Source organism: Acipenser ruthenus, chromosome 22 (assembly GCF_902713425.1).
Source record: "Acipenser ruthenus chromosome 22, fAciRut3.2 maternal haplotype, whole genome shotgun sequence".
NCBI classification, from domain to species: Eukaryota; Metazoa; Chordata; class Actinopteri; order Acipenseriformes; family Acipenseridae; genus Acipenser; species Acipenser ruthenus.
This window is the reverse complement of record NC_081210.1, coordinates 8,420,415-8,439,732: the sequence shown is the minus strand read 5'-3', so window position 1 is coordinate 8,439,732 and position 19,318 is coordinate 8,420,415. Positions and strand designations below refer to the sequence as shown.

The window sequence follows — 19,318 nt, the reverse complement described above, 5'->3', positions numbered from 1 at the left end:
GTTTGTAGAAAGGAAGTGTCTGGATTTGAGCACAAAAATTCCCCCTGATGCGTAATGCTCTGAGTGACAGACACAGATGTATTTGTGTAGTTACCTGGAAAGTATGGTTTCAGAACAGTTCATTAAAATGAGCTTGCTGTATGTTTTAAATGTTCTGTTCACAAGGTGCAGACTAACATTTTTTGGAACAAAATAAGTAACAGAAGTTCCCAGGGAATAAACAAAATTGTTTCCCTCTGATAAGAGTCAACGATACAGCCACGGTTTTCCTTTTATTGGTTTGCTATTGAGTCTTAATTTTCCATGCAAATCAGACCACTTTGGTCTTATCAACTCTCACACTGTGGTTTTGTTTGTTTCTTTAAGCATGATCTCACATCAAACTAATTTATCTGCCTTACAAGCTATGTAAATAAATCAGGGTAAGTAAAAAATGACAATGCTTTGGTTTGTGTTCTGCATAAATGCAAACCTAATAGAAATCTAAACCATGAATTTGCAGCCTTAGTTGTAAATGTTGCCATAGTTTTAATACATCTTTACCATGCTTTGACATGTCCCCTGTGCTTAACCATGCTTATACTGTGTTTGTATACATTTTGCAATCCTTTAAGGGTAAGAACTTGTTACTTTATTAATAAATGCTTATGCAATGAGGTTATAAACAAAGTTATAAAATAAAGCTTCGGAAATAATAATCCACATTTATTAAAGTTTTGTTCCATAGCTAGTTACAAACAAGGTAGGCACACAAGCCATTAAATTAATCTCAACCTTTATAAAAGTTAACCATGGTATAACCATGGTTATACAGTACAATGCATTTACCAAAGTTTATACTGGTTTAGTGTACTTTGCTATTCTTTACAATGCTTAAATGTGCTTTACCATGCTTTCACTATGATTTATTGCACTTTGCTATGCTTTTAATATGGGAAACTTTTATAAGGGATGAGTCGTTTGTTACTGGTTTGGTAAGATTAACAGTTTACTTAAGAAATGAAGCAGGGAGCATTTTGTTAAGACCTTGACAAATGTGGCCCAAAGCATTTTATTCATGTCCAAGCTAGCACCTTCCTCTGCTGACTGCAACAACAAAACCGTAGCTATACTGCTATAGGAGGCTTGGGGGTCCAGTGGTTAAAGAAAGAGGCTTGTTACCAGGAGGTTTCAGATTCAATCCCAGGTCAGCCGCTGACTCGCTGTGTGTGACCCTGAGCATGTCACTTAACCTCATTGTGCTCCGTCCTTCCGATGAGACGAAAAACCGAGGTCCTATTGTAAGTGACTCTGCAGCAGTTGTGATGCATAGTTCACACCCTAGTCTCTGTAAGTCGCTGTGGATAAAAGCATCTGCTAAATGACTGAATAATAATAATATACTGTAATAATCACAAAAAATGTGCTGCAGATTTTATGTCAATGTGAAATGGGTTCCACTTTGCAAATTCATTAAGATACAGAATATATCTTCTAATCTGTTTGTAAGGAACGTGTGCAGGACTCTAAATCTCTTTCATGAAACTTGCTAGCAATATATTCATATTGTATATTCTCTACTGAGTCCCCTATTTTAATTAAATTGTTGATTTATTTACAAATTACTTATTTAATAAAATACCTTTACTTTTGGGCCAGCATTGAATGTTCTCACATGTGTATTACCGTGTACAAACTTATTTGTGTCCTTTAGTTGCTGGAAATTTTTTTTCAGTATTTCAAATTTGAATGAACTGTACCAAATCTCATACTAAAGCACCGTCAACTAAAAACACATGAGTACGTATTGAAATAAATCCAGTAAAACAGGCTCTGAGTGTTAGAAAAAAACATGTATATATTGTAATACTGGTCCAGACCTGACTTTGGCCATAAACATTCTACATTTACTAATGCTTTAAATATATATATATATAATCTGACTTCAGAAATCTCCATTTCTCTACAACTTACATACATTATTATTATTAATTTCTTAGTAGACACCCTTAGCCAGGACGACTTATAATTGTTATAAGATATTACATTATTTTTACATACAATTACCCATTTATACAGTTGGGGTTTTACTGGAGCAATCTAGTTAAAGTACCTTGCTCAAGAGTACAGCAGCAGTGTCCCCCCTTGGGATTGAACCCACAACCCTCCGGTCAAGAGTCCAGAGCCCTAACCACTACTCCACACTGCTGACATGTATCAGTGTCACCCAAATCATGTAGTCTTTTTTAAAGTTACTTTTAAAACTTGCTGGAATCAGCCTCACAAATGTTTTAAAGAGAAATGGTTTCAGAAGATAATTCCTCCATTTTAAAAGCCAACATCCAAGTTAATTCTTCATTTTCTATATTTACAAATCCCAGTTAAACCAAGTTCAACCATAAGCTAATGCCTCTAATGGTAAAATTGTGGCAGGTATTTAAAATAAGAAAAATGCATGTCCCTGTTCCTGATATTAATGGAGTTAATTTACCCTGATTGTTATTTAAGCCTTTCTATGGGTTTTAAAGGTTGCAATACAATACAGAGGGGCTCAACATACCTCAGTCCGTCTGATTGATTAATGTCAACATGGACTGCCTTTATTGTTTTCCAAATACCTCCTTCAATTATGCACATGGAGGTAATTTGTATTTGTAGGTCCTCTATCATGGTTTAGCGGTGCAGGCTTTTCTTTATTTTGTACCCCTGATTACCTGGATCAGGTGGAATTAATGAACACAGTGACGAGCTAAACATTACATAAAGGCATCTGACTTCAGACTTTGCTAAAAAAAAAAATCTCCATTTCTTTCTGAAAGTGACAGAGGAAGAGTGAAGGACATTCTCCTTCACACACAAAACTGTTTATTTAGGGTTAGGCTCAGACCTTTCAGATGGCCCAAATAAATCAAACTTGAAACCACATGTGGCACAATAGCAGCAAAAAATAAAATAAAAATAATTCCAGTTCCTTTAGGATGATAAAATGAGAAGCCAACCCTGGTTTATTGAATATGTCACCTGCAATGAAATGACCACGTGAACTTCAGAATAACAGCTTCATGTTCGCGGTCACAGAGTTTCCTCTATACAGAGAAATACCTGAAGAGGTCCCATCATGATTTAAATGATTGGTCTTGGAATCAGCAGTTATATTGATGAAGAGTTTTCAGCTAGAAAGAATCAAGTGAAAGAAAAAAAGGTGTTAAAATAGGTTCTTTGCCACACATTCATGATTAACTTATATCCGTACTGTACTATACCACATTAGTGTTGTGAACACTATGGTACAGAAATAAAGCTTAAGCTAGTATTAAACTAATCTAACGTTGCTAAAGCATGCATTTACTTTGTATTACAGCAACGAAACGTGTTTAAACACAACGATACAATCATGTCTAACAAAGCTAGCATTTAACCTTTATTAGATATGACTGTATTGTCATGTTTAAATGAGTTTTGTTGCTATAATAAACAGTAAATGCAGTTAAAACAGGTCATTTATTATCTTTTATGTGTACATAATTTAAACGATGACATACCAGTATGTAATAACAGGACCCCAGAAATTCATGTTTGGAGTTTTTCTTCCAATTAAATGTGTGGAACTTTCCTTCCTTGATTTATTTATTTTTGTTTTTGATTAAATAATTGTTTTTAAAAACATTCGTTTTTCATGATGTCTCAAGTTGTTTATAGAAAGCGGTTACAGTTCAAGAAAAAACTTGTCCTGAGACCAAACTCAGAATGTCCTTGTTTTGTTCCTTTAATCAATTATACTTTGTTTGTTTTCAAAGTAATTTACCCTGAGTAGAAAATCCGGCTTTCATGTTTTTCTTCTTTGGTTGACAGTTATTTTCTTAATGCTTTGCTTCTCTTTTTTAAGCTGCACTTTTCAACTTATACTGCCATAGAAATGAATTACTTTTCATATCTCACACATATTTATATATCCAAGTGCCTAAGGGTGTTCATGTTTAAAGGTGTAATCCTTATAAAGGTTTAAAATTAACACAAAACAGCATTTAGGCAGAAGGTGATATCTTTTGTGAATGTTTTGCTTCTTGTAGTAAGGCCTGTCCCTTCACATTGACATAGTGACTAGCAGGATTAAATTATGTACAAACGTGTGTTCCCAACAGCTAAAACTACCTTTAGGGAATATAAACAAACTTGACTGCCATCTAGGTCTACTGCACAGACAATTGTTTAGGAATGTAGTAAACACACACAATTGAATTTAAATCAAGGGAAGTAATGTTAAAACTTTACAATGCTTTAGTAAGACCTCACCTAGAATATTGTGTTCAGTTCTGGTCACCTTGTTACAAAAAGGATATTGCTGCTCTAGAAAGAGTGCAAAGAAGAGCAACCAGAATTATCCCGGGTTTAAAAGGCAAGTCGTATGCAGACAGGCTAAAAGAATTGAATCTATTCAGTCTTGAACAAAGAAGACTACGCGGTGATCTGATTCAAGCATTCAAAATCCTAAAAGGTATAGACAATGTCGACCCAGGGGACTTTTTTGACCTGAAAAAAGAAACAAGGACCAGGGGTCACAAATGGAGATTAGATAAAGGGGCATTCAGAACAGAAAATAGGAGGCACTTTTTTACACAGAGAATTGAGGGTATGGAACCAACTCCTCAGTAATGTTGTTGAAGCTGACACCCTGTGATCCTTCAAGAAGCTGCTTGATGAGATTCTGGGATCAATAAGCTACTAACAACCAAACGAGCAAGATGGGCTGAATGGCTTCCTCTCGTTTGTAAACTTTCTTATGTTCTTAATTATATTGTATATATAAAACTGAACATAAATGTTTTTGCTACAGTATTTGTACAGCTGTAACTCTACCAGCACCAAATAAAACACAAATCTGGCCACCAGCACTAAACAAAACAATTTTGCCTTCTGAGTCACAAACATGCTTGAAACAGCAATCACATCTGGATAAGAAGATCAAAGTGAAACAGGTGGTGACAGCAGTTACAATTATATCTGCTCAATGTGGTCTGATCTTATTAGCATTTCAGGTGTGCTGCTTGGTGTGACACTTGTAACATTAACTAATTCACACACCTGCAGGATATTCTGAAGTGCCACTCACGACAGAGAAAAGTGAACGAGCTCACAGAATCCTTCATCACTATTACTGCACCTGAAGTGTAAAAGACATCAGCTCAACTCTGTATTGATTTGTGGTGACAGTAATCACGCAAGGAAGCCTTGGCATTGCAGTACAATCCAAGTTTAACCCAAAAGGACCTACAGTGAAATTAATACAGTAAGTTGTTACAACCATGGACCCACATTAATGTAAGCAGCCATCAGGTCAATAATTGCCTGGCATGATCAATAGAAACACACACATCTATTACCAGTAGAGGCAGTTTAACTTACATGGAAATTATACTAGTACTAAACTAAGTTAAAACCAGTGAAGTATTATACAACAGTACTAGATACAAGGAAACTATAATAATGTAATATGGTAAATTCCCTATAAAAGCCTATAACTGTGATTCCTAATTGTAGTCCCAACTAAATTCCTGGTTTGGACAGTCACCCATCTACATATTCCCTGTATTACTAGTAGAATTGGCACTACTCCAGCATTAAACCCCCCTATTCCCCTTATTAAAGTTCACTACAGTAAATTTGTAGTCATACTACTAAGTTAGCGGTGGCCTACCGTGGTCCTGGTGTCTAATGTGAATTGGAACAGGTGTATTAAAGGATGAGGTCAGAGGTGGAAGGTTAAAGTGCTTGCTGTAGATGATGCTGTTGGGGTTATTGGTTGCAGAGTGCTGACAGCCCTTATGTAGACTGAGATAAGCGCTGGACAATGCAAATGGTCTGCATCATTTTGTGGCAGAAACCAATTCAATGGGGATGCAGGAAAAAAAAAAGTAATTCAAGCTATTAAAGACCCTAAAAGAAAAATGTTAGCTATAACACACTGAAGCACGCATTGGATAACAACTAGGCTGTTATTTAGTTTGTTAACACTTTTACTCTTTCTAAAAAAGATAATACTTAAAGTATGTAAATACTAAAATGTGTTTATAATCTGTTCCATAATATGTATGTTTAATTCTTAAACATGTAATTTGCAGTAGGTATACTGTAAGTCTATTGTCCCAATATAAATGTTGGTACAATACTGTACACAAATGTGAGCATTTAGGAAATTGTTTCAAATTGTTCATACATACGTCAATTACATAATTGAAACTACGTGGTAAAACAATTTTGAATCGTTTCACAACTGTAGGACTAGTTTTTTTTTTTTTTTTTCTAACATCATACGCTACACAATAGTCATTTGTGGACTCAGGGCCCGAAGGAAGTATAGACGTATGCATTTATTCATTCAGGCTCAATTTGCCCTTATATAACTTACTGTTTTTTAAGCCAAAGGACAGCTGAGTGAGCCAAGGTACTGCGGCCCGGCTAAACCGAAGTAATTGAATTACATTTACCTAACTTAGATGACTAAAAATATCAGCCGTGAAATACCGTTCCACAGTTTTTCAGAGGAACAAAACTTCATTGTGAAAGTGATCGCTCTTCAAAGCCAAGAATAATTGACCCTAAACCGGGTAATGATCTCTGCATGCAACGAGCTCCACAGACACGGTGTGTATGTAGCAATACGGAATCCAGTTCTCGGATAACGTTTAAAAGGATGTGCGTGTCAGTTCTTTTATATTTATCATATATGGCCACGAAATTACGCCGTTTTTTGTATCACTATAGACAGGTATATGTTGTAAGTTAAATGTAATTTTATAAAAAGCGATATATGTATGTTAAATACTAAATTACATATGGTAGTTTACAGGTGTGCTTTATTTATTTTGGGAAAGCTTTAGGCCTACCATATTTCTCTGCATTAAAGTCATGCATTTGCTTTTGCTTTACATGATCCTATATTTTATTTTAAGACTATTTCGTTATTTATTAATTTATTTGTTTGCTTCTGTATTTGCAATTGTTTATTTTTTTAATCTATAATGCCTATAGGCTATTTCTGGGCAATTTATATAAATGCGTATCCTAATAATTATATGTTTGTTTGTTTATTTTTGTAAATGGCCTCAGCAAAAACAAACTCTCTGCGTGGCAGTAATACATTAATTGTGGATTCAGATTTAATTGTAGGCCTACATTTCCTTTTTCTTATATGTGATGGATTTGTACAAATAGCTTGTTTGTTTGCGTTTAACCCTTCATTAAAAAGACAGAATCAGAGCTTTGTTTACATCTTATCTGCAGCTGGGCTACAGTTTTTCGGCGACTTGTCTTTAGACTTTTTATTCTATGACTTTTTACTCTATGGTTAAATTACTGTATTTTCTATTTAAATGCGTTTAATTATAAACACTGTTTATGAACACTGTTAATATAGGTATAATGGACACGTGTATATCTTTCTTTCTTATAAAAAAATACATTAAGATACATCTATATCATTCCTGTGCTAGTGTATATTGATATGTATGATATAGGCAGAGTGCTTAATAATGCCAATATACATAATATAAGAAAGGTTGTATATACATTTTCATGTAGGACGAGGATAGAGACATCACTTATAATTATTTTAATCTTAAAAGAAAAGGGGGGGAAACATCCTGCATATTTAGCAACATTTACTATTAAACCTTTTGTGTATTGGAAACTGTGTTAAATTGATTCAAGTCTAGGTGTTACTCGGGTCAATGGACGTGATGCATTAGTGTGAATATTTGCGCAGAAATTCAATCCCGTCTCCCTGATCAGATTCATACTTTTCAGTTGATTGAAGAGTTTCTTTGAAGCTTTTTTTTTTTCTTGACAGTCATGTGATCTGAGAAGACAGAGGTACCTGGCAGAGAGATTGCAGGTAAGGAACACTTACCATGACACCTGGTTCAGGTGAAGCAGTCTTTGCTAGAGCTGAGTAAACCGCTTCTCAAACCCTTTTAATGACCTGTCTCAGGTAGGATATACCCCTACAGGTTTTATTCTGGGTCTTTTCTGCTTCAGGTAAGGGACACAGCTTCAACATTTGTATAGCTTTTTAAAAGAAACCATGCATGCAAAACTTATTATATACCCAGACAACTGTTTTTGCACTTAGTTTCTAAACCTTAGTTTTAAGGTAGTGGTTTATTTTTGCATTTTATATATATTTAAATAATACTAGCTAAGTTTGTAATATTTGTTTGCTATTAAAACAAACATTCATGTAACCAGGACCAATTTAGTCAGTTTATCTTTAATACGCAGGCATACATGCTGCTCAAACTGATACTGCTATTCGATTTCCGTAGCCAGTTTAGATGTCGGTGCCTAATTTGCATTTATAGTTGAGGTGTACGATTCAGGGTACGTGAAGCTTGCTGTTTTTGAATCCTGCTGGGTGCAGGTATTTTTGAAAGCTATCCTCAGTGGAGCTATCCCCTGTTAAGTCTGGCCCAGGATAAAACCTGTTGGATGAGGAGAATGTTCAGCCCAGGGCAGCTGATGTCGTCTCTCCCCCCAGGGGTTTTCCATGCTTCTGCAGCTCACTTGTACTCCGCTTTCCCCGCTCGCTTGAGCTCATCGCACATCTCCAGCCTCTTCTTACCCAGCCCCTTATTCAGCTATGAGATTTTACAAAATTGCCTGCAGCCTGAACCCTGCAAACAGGCTCTGATCCTGGCCACTCAGGCTACTGGGCTGGCTGGGATTACAGAATACACAGGTAAGAGCTTTTCAGATGAGGTGAGATGGGCCGAATGGCCTCCTCTTCGTACATTTTCTTTTTTTTCTTGTGTAAGAGAAATCATTTATTTTTATCCCATTGTAGTGGGACATCTGACACTGGGATGTCTCGGAATGTTAACCCTAAACTTTGGAAAATATTGTAATAATTATTATATGTAATGATAGGGTATTTGAATATTTATATTTCTTTCCAAGCATGTCTACTCAAAATAGTAAAGGGCTGAGTTCCTGTTTAAAGTATATGTAAAGATTAGCAGAAAACATGCACTTTACCCTCCTCTGGAATCTGGGAGGTATGGCCCCCAGAGGATTCAATTGGAAAGAGTTTGCAGAAAATATAAATACTTCAATAAGCAGAATAAATATTGATAAATATATCACTTCTTCATTGACACATGATTCAAATTAAATGATTTATCTACATTTGCTTAGTTTATTGCAAGAATTTATATTTAAGAAAAATATATATTGCCTCCAGTGAAGGGAATTAAATTAGATTATTCAGTTTTTGCTGTTTTGGACACTGAGTTTACAAAATAAATACTGTATCTGAAACTGTTTGTCAGTGTTAACAATTAAAATAATACTTTTAAAAGCAAGGTTAATTAAGAGTAAAATGCTTACAAGTCCCAGTTATATTACAAGCAGCCTGTAATTTTAAATTTGAACTGTAATCTATCTCAAACATTTTGTATACATTTTTATAAAAGGAAAGTATTCCATGTCTGTACGCTGTCTGTCCTAGCTACCCACTTCTTTAACTGCAGAGTGCCTGTCCTGTTTGCCTTACAGCTAATAGTCTGTTGTACTTCAATTTATTAGATGAATCCCGTCCGGTGAAACAGAGACGAGCGCGAGCCAATTACAGCAGCTGGCAACTGGAGGAGCTGGAAAAGGCTTTTGAAGCAACTCACTACCCAGATATCTTTATGAGAGAGGCACTGGCGCTGAGACTGGATCTCATTGAAGCGAGGGTGCAGGTAAAGAGGCACTTCCTTACCTTGCTACCCCTATGAAAGTGTTAGAGAACAGGGTGTTAATGTGCTCCTGTACTCCTTTGCAAGGTTTAAAAGTCTAAATGTCATGTTTCCAAATGTCCACATTACTCCCACCACCAACAGGCCGTCTTCTGTTCCCACAATAGCAGCGGTTGTTGTCCTTTTATTTGGACTTTGACTCACTAAACTTTATATACAAACATATATGTGATCCAGTGGTGAGAATCCAGTTTGGAATACGTTTTGACAGTTACGCCCAGTGTAGCTGTGGTGATCCGTTTTATTGGTGCTATATTTTCAGCTTTAATTTGAATAAGGTTCTAATTTAAGAAACTTGAATTTCTACACATTATAGCTCTCTGTTTAAAGCCAGGATATGTATTTTATTGCAAACAGCATAACAACCATTCTTTTGTGTCCTCTGCTGGACACAAACAGAACTGCATTTGATTTTATACTGCCATTTGGGAAAACATGAGAAGAAAATGGAAAACGAAAACAAATGTCAAAACAACACAGACTCTAACCAACATCATAATGAGTAATGGCTTGTATGATGTACTAGTTTTGTATGAAACTCTGCCGGTGATTAACATAATATTGTTTAGGGTTAAATATTAAATTCCGCTGCTTGTCTTGTTATTTATAGGTTTGGTTTCAGAACCGTAGAGCCAAGATGCGGAGACAGATGAAACTGCATGGGAAGGTCATGGAGAAGTCTCCAAGCAAGGACCCAGAAGGACCTGCTGACAAGCCCAATATCAAGACTCAGGACCTGGGCAGCTCTGACAGTGACCATTGGGAAGGTAAGCCAGAGAAGCCCAGCTACCCTTGGCCTGGAACTCAACCTAAAGGAAAGCCAGCTCTGCTCGCTGCCCCCTTCCAGGCAGTGGTCGAGGGGCTGAGGGAACGGGAGAAAGGGCCGAGCACGGAGGAGTTTCGTTCTTGCAGTATCGCGAATCTGCGGGCAAAAGCAAGGGAGCATGCAGCAGAAATCCGGAACTCTGCTGCCAAAACATTACCAGAGCCTGAAACTGAGACTTCCTCAGCAGGAATGGAGAGTACCTGATACAGACACACAGGCCTCTCAACTGGCACTTTTATGACATGAAAACACTTCAAATGGACTTGATAATAAGTGTTACCTACGTGAATGGGTTGATTTCTGGGGTGGGTACAGTTATTATCATCAAACGTATTAGTTTGGACAGTATTTGAAATGGAGAGGGACCCTAACACGATTAACTTTGTGAATGATATATTTTTAACCTTGTTTTAAATGTAATTGTTCTTGTTTGCGTAGACTTTTGCATTAATTTTTGTACATTACCTCTGCCTTTTATACGTTGTGTATTGCTTTCTTGATAAATATAAAATAAACGTGTACAATACATATATTGTCCTATCCTGCATGCAGGTTGCTGTTAAAAGTACATAGTTAAACTTGCTTCTCCAATTGTAAATATACAGTACACCCTCGCTATAACGCCCTTCATTATAACGAACCTTCAGCTATAACGAACCCCTGGACCCCAAATTAATAAAACCAAAAAAGATAATATAAACAAACATTGTCAGTGAAGTCTACTCTGTTGTCTTAAGAAGTGCGTGTTGTGTAACTGCCTCCAAAACAAAAATCATTTTATGTTGCTACAAAGCTGGAAACTTATCATTTTGGAAAAAAAGGAGTAATGCAGACACATCTCTGTTGTGAATATAGGTTGTCAAAAAGCACTCTGTTTTTTGGCTTTTTCAGCAATCATGCGGCAAAGCAAAATTGATTAAAGAAAAAGAAAAAAAACGTAAGGATCTGATTAACTTTTCACGTCGGGTTGATTTGGAATAAAACATCAGTTTGGGATTCTTGCATGTTGGATTAAGATTTGGTGCACTTTTAAATGATTCATGTCAGATTGATTTTGGATAAATGTTTAGCTTCAATTCGGTATTTTTGCTTTTTGTACTGCGTTTTTAATTCTTTAACGAACTGGATAAAGCAAAGGCAGAATACTGCATACGTGAAACGAACAGGTACATGTAATTCTACTTTTATTCACACTATCATCACATGAATTACAAACTGTTGGATTAAGTTAATTTTGATTGTCCTTTCGCTATAACGAACCCCTTGATATAACAAACAAAAGGCTTGGACCCTAACAGATTCGTTATAGCGAGGGTGTACTGTACTTCCCTCTGCAAAACAAAAGAACACAGTTGCAGTAAACTGAAAAAAACTGAAAAGCATTAAAGGAATACTGTTGGACCCCCTTAATGCACAACAAATAGGACTTGATCATTGATTTACATAAATACATTTTACACATTAAACATCTATAAAGCGCAAATAAGATCTTATAAATAACAGGACTGAAGTCTGTACGCTGGAAATTAGATTGCCAGAGTAAACTGGATCATAGCTAATTTAATGTGTCTGTGCAGTATAATTTGCTAGGGCAGGACAACAGCTTCATCAGTTATGAATTCAACATCCTCCCAAAGAACAAGACAGATAAGTATTCTGCAACATACCTGCAATGTTATCGGTCTGGGGAAAAGAAAAGTGCAATGCCTTTGATCAAACTGAGTGAAAAATGCCATCTGGGGTTCCTGTGATTTAGGATTTAACTGTCCTGATGCTTTGTCATCTTTAGTCTGATACACTTCTTGGGATCAACAGGGCCCTTTAGTTTTCGTGCTTTTCAATATACATAACATAATAAAATACAGTAAAACACCTAATTGAATTCAGCACTAGTTGTTGGTGATTCCATTCCATGTGTAAATTATAGATTTACTGCATACTGAGAATCGGGTGTGACAAGGATGGCGCCGCTTTTTATTAAACAAAATAAACACTTTTAAATAAACAAAGCACAAAAACAAAATGGCACGAGGGCCAAAATAAAGCGGCACAAAATATAAATAAATAAGCCCCATGAGTACCTTTGGTTTTACACAGGTAGCGTTAGTTTAGTTTGATTTTGTTTCATTTCGTTTCATTTCATTTTGTTTTGTTCTCACTCTCTCGTTACTCTCCATAATTACTTAGCCAACAGTAAGGCATTCTCACGAGAGGTACAACCAACAAACAATATAATACAAATGGTCGGACGGCATTCCGCTTGTGCTGTATTTAAATAATAAATCATAACACCAGCTTTTCTGCTGTCATACATTTACACAAAACAAATAATTATAATAAAATAATATATATATATATATATATATACACACACACACCAAGGGGCGGGCACCCTGCCACAAGAGGTCATATTGAATATTCATGAAGCTTTAGAATGCTGAGAAGTGTTTTAGAGTCCCACACATTTAATGCTGTGCATTACTTTATGAATATAATGTAGTTTCTGGTCCTTATGGCACTTATAATAACGACAACAGTGAAAATGGTTAAATCAGTGAGAGCAATTCACTTAATTGTTATATGATTATGTCCCCCTTTGACTGGGGTGAAATCTACCCCTGACCATATGGCTGCAAAAACAAATGAGATATGTGAATTATAAGCAGCAGCTTGTACTCTTCTGATTTCAGTTGAAGGGCCTATACGAGTCTGAAGTATGAAGATAGAATGCTTGTGCTCCCAAGCTCCATTAGTACAATTCACTGCAGAATTGAAAAACAACCAGAAGGTTAATTGAGGACCTGTATTATATAATTATTTTCCTCTCAAACAAATGGAGAGATTGCTACCCACAATTTAATAACCTGGGAAGCTGGGAGAAAGCACATTGTAGTCTAAAAACAACGTGTTTGTCAATGGAAAGGGCTCCCTTTTGAAACTGGCAGTAAATTAGGCAGTTTGTTTTTATTTTTTATTAAAGTGTATTGATTTCCAAACATTAACGCTTTATGGTACAATGTGCATGTCCCACAAATATAATTATGCTAACTTTCTTATTTTTGCAATGAGGTGCACGAAACAGGGTTTAACATTTTATTTTGAATCTGGTTATCAAAATTGTCAGTTTCCTCGTGATACTTGAGTCACTCTCAAATGTATTTTAAGAAGAAACCATTTGAACAACCGCTTCATTCCTTGTGTACCCTAAAGAGTTAATGGGTTAATCCACATGTAATGAGAAAATATAAAACAAAAAGACAAGAAATATGTTTTTACTACGTCAATATCAAATTACACTGTAATGTATCTAAATATTTCGTATTTGTATTAATATATATATATATATATATTTTATTCTAAAGTATGCATCTTTGTGTGTGTGTATGTGCAGCAGTTCAATTTGGTTGGTTCAGGACAGAGATGCAAATTATTTTAGACTGGTGTCTCGATATATTACCCATTTTCCAAGGATGCAGAATCTGAATGACGGGGTAATTTGTATATTAAAAAACAGTCTCACACATAACTTAATTAACTCATAAGGCCAACCCCACCTTAAATTGATGATACATAAAAACAGAGATGCAAAGATAGAAGGTCATGTGGTCACAATAAGTAAATAGTCAAACCAATTTACCTGGGATATAACGTACACCCTGATATAAAGAACAGGTATCATGGAACCGAATAAAATCGTATTAAATCCTGTTTAAATTCTCCTTTATTACGTACTCTGATAGTGCATACTTATTTCGCACGCACCGCGATGGTACGCAGTGGTCTATTGCGTACTCGTAGGCCAACTTCTTACTGTTTGAACTTGACCTTGCTCTCGATTACTGTAATTTATGCAGTATTATCATGGCCAGCGCTAAACGATCGTCAATTTCACTTAAGGACAAACTGTACATTATTGGAGAAATCTTAAAGGGACAAAAGCAGTTAGAATTATGTTGTCAAAGAGCTCAAGTTTAAAAAGCAGCAGTCGTTGAGGCAGTCGTCTAAGGCCCTGTCCTGTCCGAGTTTGAGACTACCTCCTGAGTAGGTTTCAAACTCGGTTGTTGAACTCAGTTATGAACCTTGTTTAGTGTGGATGCAAATCGATTTAAGCACTTTTAAACAGGTTTTGAACCCTTAACTAGGTTCTAAATGCTAATGTGGCCAGGGCCTAAAAGACTAAAGTAGCGTACAGTCAATGATTACTGTACTGTACCTGAACTGACAGTTTGTATGGTTATGTTTATTGACTTGTATATTATTTTTATTATTATTATAATTATCAATTTTATTATTTATATAATGTATTATTACTGTACTGTGTTCTTTCATTAATTAGTTTATTTTACTAATTACAGTACAGTATTCAGTACATTAATTACATGTTTTGTGTTCTTTTTTATAATTCATTTAGCTGACCAAGGCAACATAGAATTACTGTATTAAATAATTAAATACAGAATGTTACATACTGTATCGTAATGTACAGTACTAGTTACATGTTACATTGTTTTATATTGTTTCTTCTGTAATAAACCTTTATACAACATACATTGTATATGTACATTAATCAGTTAGTACTGTACTAGGTTTAGATTTTTGTGCTGATTTGGCGGGTATGTGCATGTATCTGGTTGTTACATACCTTGGTTATAACATACTGTTTTTACAGTCCCAAGGCAGTACGTTGTATCAGAGTCAAAGAGAAAAGTTCTAAAAGGTTCTAAAAGGTTATTTCACTGTACATATATACTGTAATAATGCTTCTTTATGTTACGTAACCAGATCCAATTGTATTAATTTGCTTTTCTAATTAATGTCAACAGGTGGCGCACTTTTCTAACAATGCCTTTTCAGAGACAAAGAGAAGTTCTAAAAGGTTCTAAAAGGTTCTTTCACTGTACATATATACTGTAATAATGCTTCTTTATGTTACGTAACCAGATCCAATTGTATTAATTTGCTTTTCTAATTAATGTCAACAGGTGGCGCACTTTTCTAACAATGCCTTTTCAGAGACAAAGAGAAAAGTTCTAAATGGCTTTTTAAAATGTAGGTTAATTCTATATGTCAAGGATATTTTGAACAGACAACAATGAAAACCAGATATTCTTCAAAGTTACTTTTATAAAAGTTTTTTTTGCAGTTTTACCATGATTTCCCCTTGCTTATACCATGCATTTAACATAGATTACACTAGTTTGCCATGTGTTTTAATATGATTTTACCATACCTCGCTATTCTTACCATGCTTTCACTGTGTAGTCCGCAGTAAGCAGACACAGCTTCCCACTCTCGATCCCCTGAAGTTACAACATCTCGTCCTTTGGTTTGTGCCAACAGTGTTGTAACTGGGTACCACTCACGCGGCAAGTCAAGCCCCTAATTGGTGGCGATCCTTCTGTCTCTGACATCCCTGAACACCTGCTGGGAACACAGCAGACCCAGCAGACTTTTTAACAGAAGTTAACAACAAAAAATACATTACATTTGGAATGTTCTGTATTACTTCCAACTTTTTTCCATATCCCAATTACTAAGTGACATCACATCAACATTTTGAAAGGTGTACTTTGCATCTTTAATACAGGTACCAAGGCCTGGGGGCCCCGGAGAAGGCCATACAAAAAAAATTCTGGTCAATCAATGATCATTTCAACATTATAAAATAAAAAAAAACAACAACGCCAACACTGTCCTGCACTGGGGTCATTTGTACCCTGTAAAAGTTTACCATAGTATAAGCAGTGGAGGCGCTGTCAAAATACTATTCATTTATTATAAAAAGTGATTGCAGTATACACACGTCATAATGGTGGGGGGGGAAGGGAAGGGGCACATGCTAATCTTTCCCCGGGGCACATGAAATCTCTCGCCAGCCCTGCAGGTGCCGGTAATGCAAACAAAGCAAAGTGATGACTGCATGTGAAAATATCAGAGCTTTAATGACGGGATTAGAATAATTCTTTCCAGATGTGTGGGTTTTTGAATGGTACATGCCATCTGTACTGAGACAGGCATTTCAGGATATCTGTAGTGTTTTTTCCTTCCTCCTACACAGAAAAAGCAGTTTAATGTTAAATGCACTCTATTCTTCTGAATCACTGCATTTCCTGTGGGGATTCAAGGCGAGCAGTTTTAATTATTTCAGACAAAAGTTTTAACCATCTGTGTGACATACTCTAATTAAAAAAAGAATACATGTAATGTACTCATTCATAAGATTTACATTAGTGGCAAAGACTATTTTGGAAACGATAGTCTAACTGTATTGCTTAAAAACATTTGTTTTTCTTTATTTAGATTAATAAATTCACATAAACAGACAGAAAGAAACAGAAGCATGCAGTTTCATATCTAAATGCAAACTAAAAGGTAATCAGTGATTCACATCCTGTTCAGGACTTGACATGTATTGAATGTGGCTCTTTGTGATTTTACTGTTTAGTTTTGGGGTGTTGCTCATTTCAAGTACAATGGTCAAAGGCTTAGTCCATATTTATATTTAATATTTGGTGTTTTATTGTTTTCATGGGCTTGCTTTAAACATTACAGTGCTGGTATTTACCTCATTGTCTTCTATTCCCACAGCACTGGCTTGCTGCAAATGTCAGGACAGCAAGATAACAGCCCTGCACAGTCCTATTACTATATACAGTCTCAGACAAAAGTATTTGGGCAGTTAAAAAAGCACAAAGAAAGCGATTTCTATCATTTCTATTGTTCTATTGAAAGATATACATTTAAGTAGAGATTCAGCTTTATAATAAAACAATAAATTATTACATAACATGCATAAAATGAAAAATAACCTGCAAAAACAAATTTCATACTTTGACAAAAGTATTTGGGCAATCAACGTATTTCGTATGTAACTCATTCATTGTTAATTATTGACAATTTGTCATGATTGAAAACCAACACCTGATGATAATTATAGAATAAATACATAATATTGTGGATTGACTTAAAGGCTGCTGTTGCAAAAAGGAAACCAAAGTCGATTGCAGAACTCAAAGCTGTATGTGTTGAAGAATGAGCACAGATATCTCTGGAAAGATGCCAAGAACTGGTTTCAAAATAAAAAAAAGACTGCAGGTTGTAAAGGAAGCAAAGGATGGGCACACAAAATACTTATGTAACAGTGTCCAAATACTTTTGTCAAACTATGAAATTCGTTTTTTGCATGTTATTTTTCATGCTATGCATGCTATGTAATACAATGTTGTTTTATTATAAAGCTGAATCTCTAATGTATATCTTTCAATAGAAATTATAGAAATCACTTTCTTTGTGTTTTCTTTTTTTTTTTTTAACTGCCCAAATACTTTTGTCTGAGACTGTATATAGTAATAGGACTGTGCAGGGCTGTTCCAACCAATGTGCTTTTCTCATTGTTTTTAACTGCCCAAATACTTTCGTCTGTGACTGTATATAATTAAAAACATATGCAAAGCCTGACAGTAATGGTAGTAAATTAGAGCAGGGGATTTCAGCAGCAGAATCTGGTAGCCAGCGTGGGCTGGGAATGCAGAGCTGTCCTCAGTTCACAAAACAGTTTAGTCATTCCCCCTGGGAAATGTTAGGATTTTCCTTAAACTTTGAATTAGCTAATTTTACTGTCTGAAGAATTATTCATGTTTCATCTAGTTGTTTTTACTCAGAATGTTCTTTGTACTGTACAAGCATACACTCATAGTCCTTCGCTGTCAATGCACTCCCATAAATTATGTTGCTGGTGATAAGGACAGAAACATATAACAAGGGGAGTCTTGCAAATCTAAGCAGTGTTTCTTCAACATACTATACTTTAACACATGCTATATGTTAGATTAAATGCTAACGAACAGATAAATAGGAAGATTAATGTTAAACATTATCTTTATAGCATGTGGGTTGAAATATTGCTCCCTGACTCATCGTTTGTATCTTGTTTGAAACAGCACATATGTTTTGCTACAGCTTTATTGATTTGTTGTTGAGTACCATGAGTTTAAAAGCTGTACTTTTTCGTGAAGTCATGTCTTTAGATAGAGATAAGAGAACAGGACCTTTTTCACAATAATGTCAAGGAGCATCATAAACGTTTACTGCAGCATTCACCACTTCTCTGCTTGGTCACTTGTATCATTTCTTAATGAATTCCGTATTTATGGACCTAATTAAAATGTCCTGTGCTGAGAAAGAAAATAAAAGTTTCTAGAGAAATGTTTTCCTCATGATTGAATTCATTCTCGCTGTCACGTGTATTTCAGTTCAGGGTAATGCTGGTTTCACTGCTGCATTTACTTTAGGTTAATAAACGAGTCTTAGTACAATTAAAAAAAATCTTGACTTTTAGTGCCATTACTTTTGATTACTTTTTCAAGTTCAGATAACGTTTTTGGTTTACACTTACTGCTGCACATCTGTAAAACAATGTTAAATCACTTGTCATTTTCAGTACCCTCACCTTTTTGTGGCTGTGATGTGGATTGCACCCTTTATCTTGGGCTTATCGAATAACTCATTAGTATAATTCATGTGATTGGTTTTATTATAGATTTCTGTATAAGGTACTGCATAAGTGTATATTTGTCAGTATGTTCTTTTTTTTCAATGTGTTAAAACATGATCTGCATTAGGCAAAATACTACATTGACAATCTAGAGTCACATATTTGTACATATAAATTGCGAATTGACCAAAAACTAAATCTGTTTAAAGACTCAAAATGTGTTTA

At 35.4% G+C, this 19,318-nt stretch overlaps 1 protein-coding gene across 1 annotated transcript; it reads left to right on the top strand.

Moving 5' to 3' along the window:
• Positions 1-8,472: 8,472 nt before the first annotated feature.
• si:dkey-43p13.5 (retina and anterior neural fold homeobox protein 2) lies at positions 8,473-11,132 on the top strand. The gene is made up of 3 exons (XM_034051834.3): positions 8,473-8,713; positions 9,559-9,716; positions 10,384-11,132. The coding sequence occupies exons 1-3, from the start codon at positions 8,473-8,475 to the stop codon at positions 10,801-10,803; spliced, it is 819 nt and encodes a 272-aa protein (XP_033907725.2). The 3' UTR covers positions 10,804-11,132.
• The last annotated feature ends 8,186 nt before the right edge of the window (positions 11,133-19,318 follow it).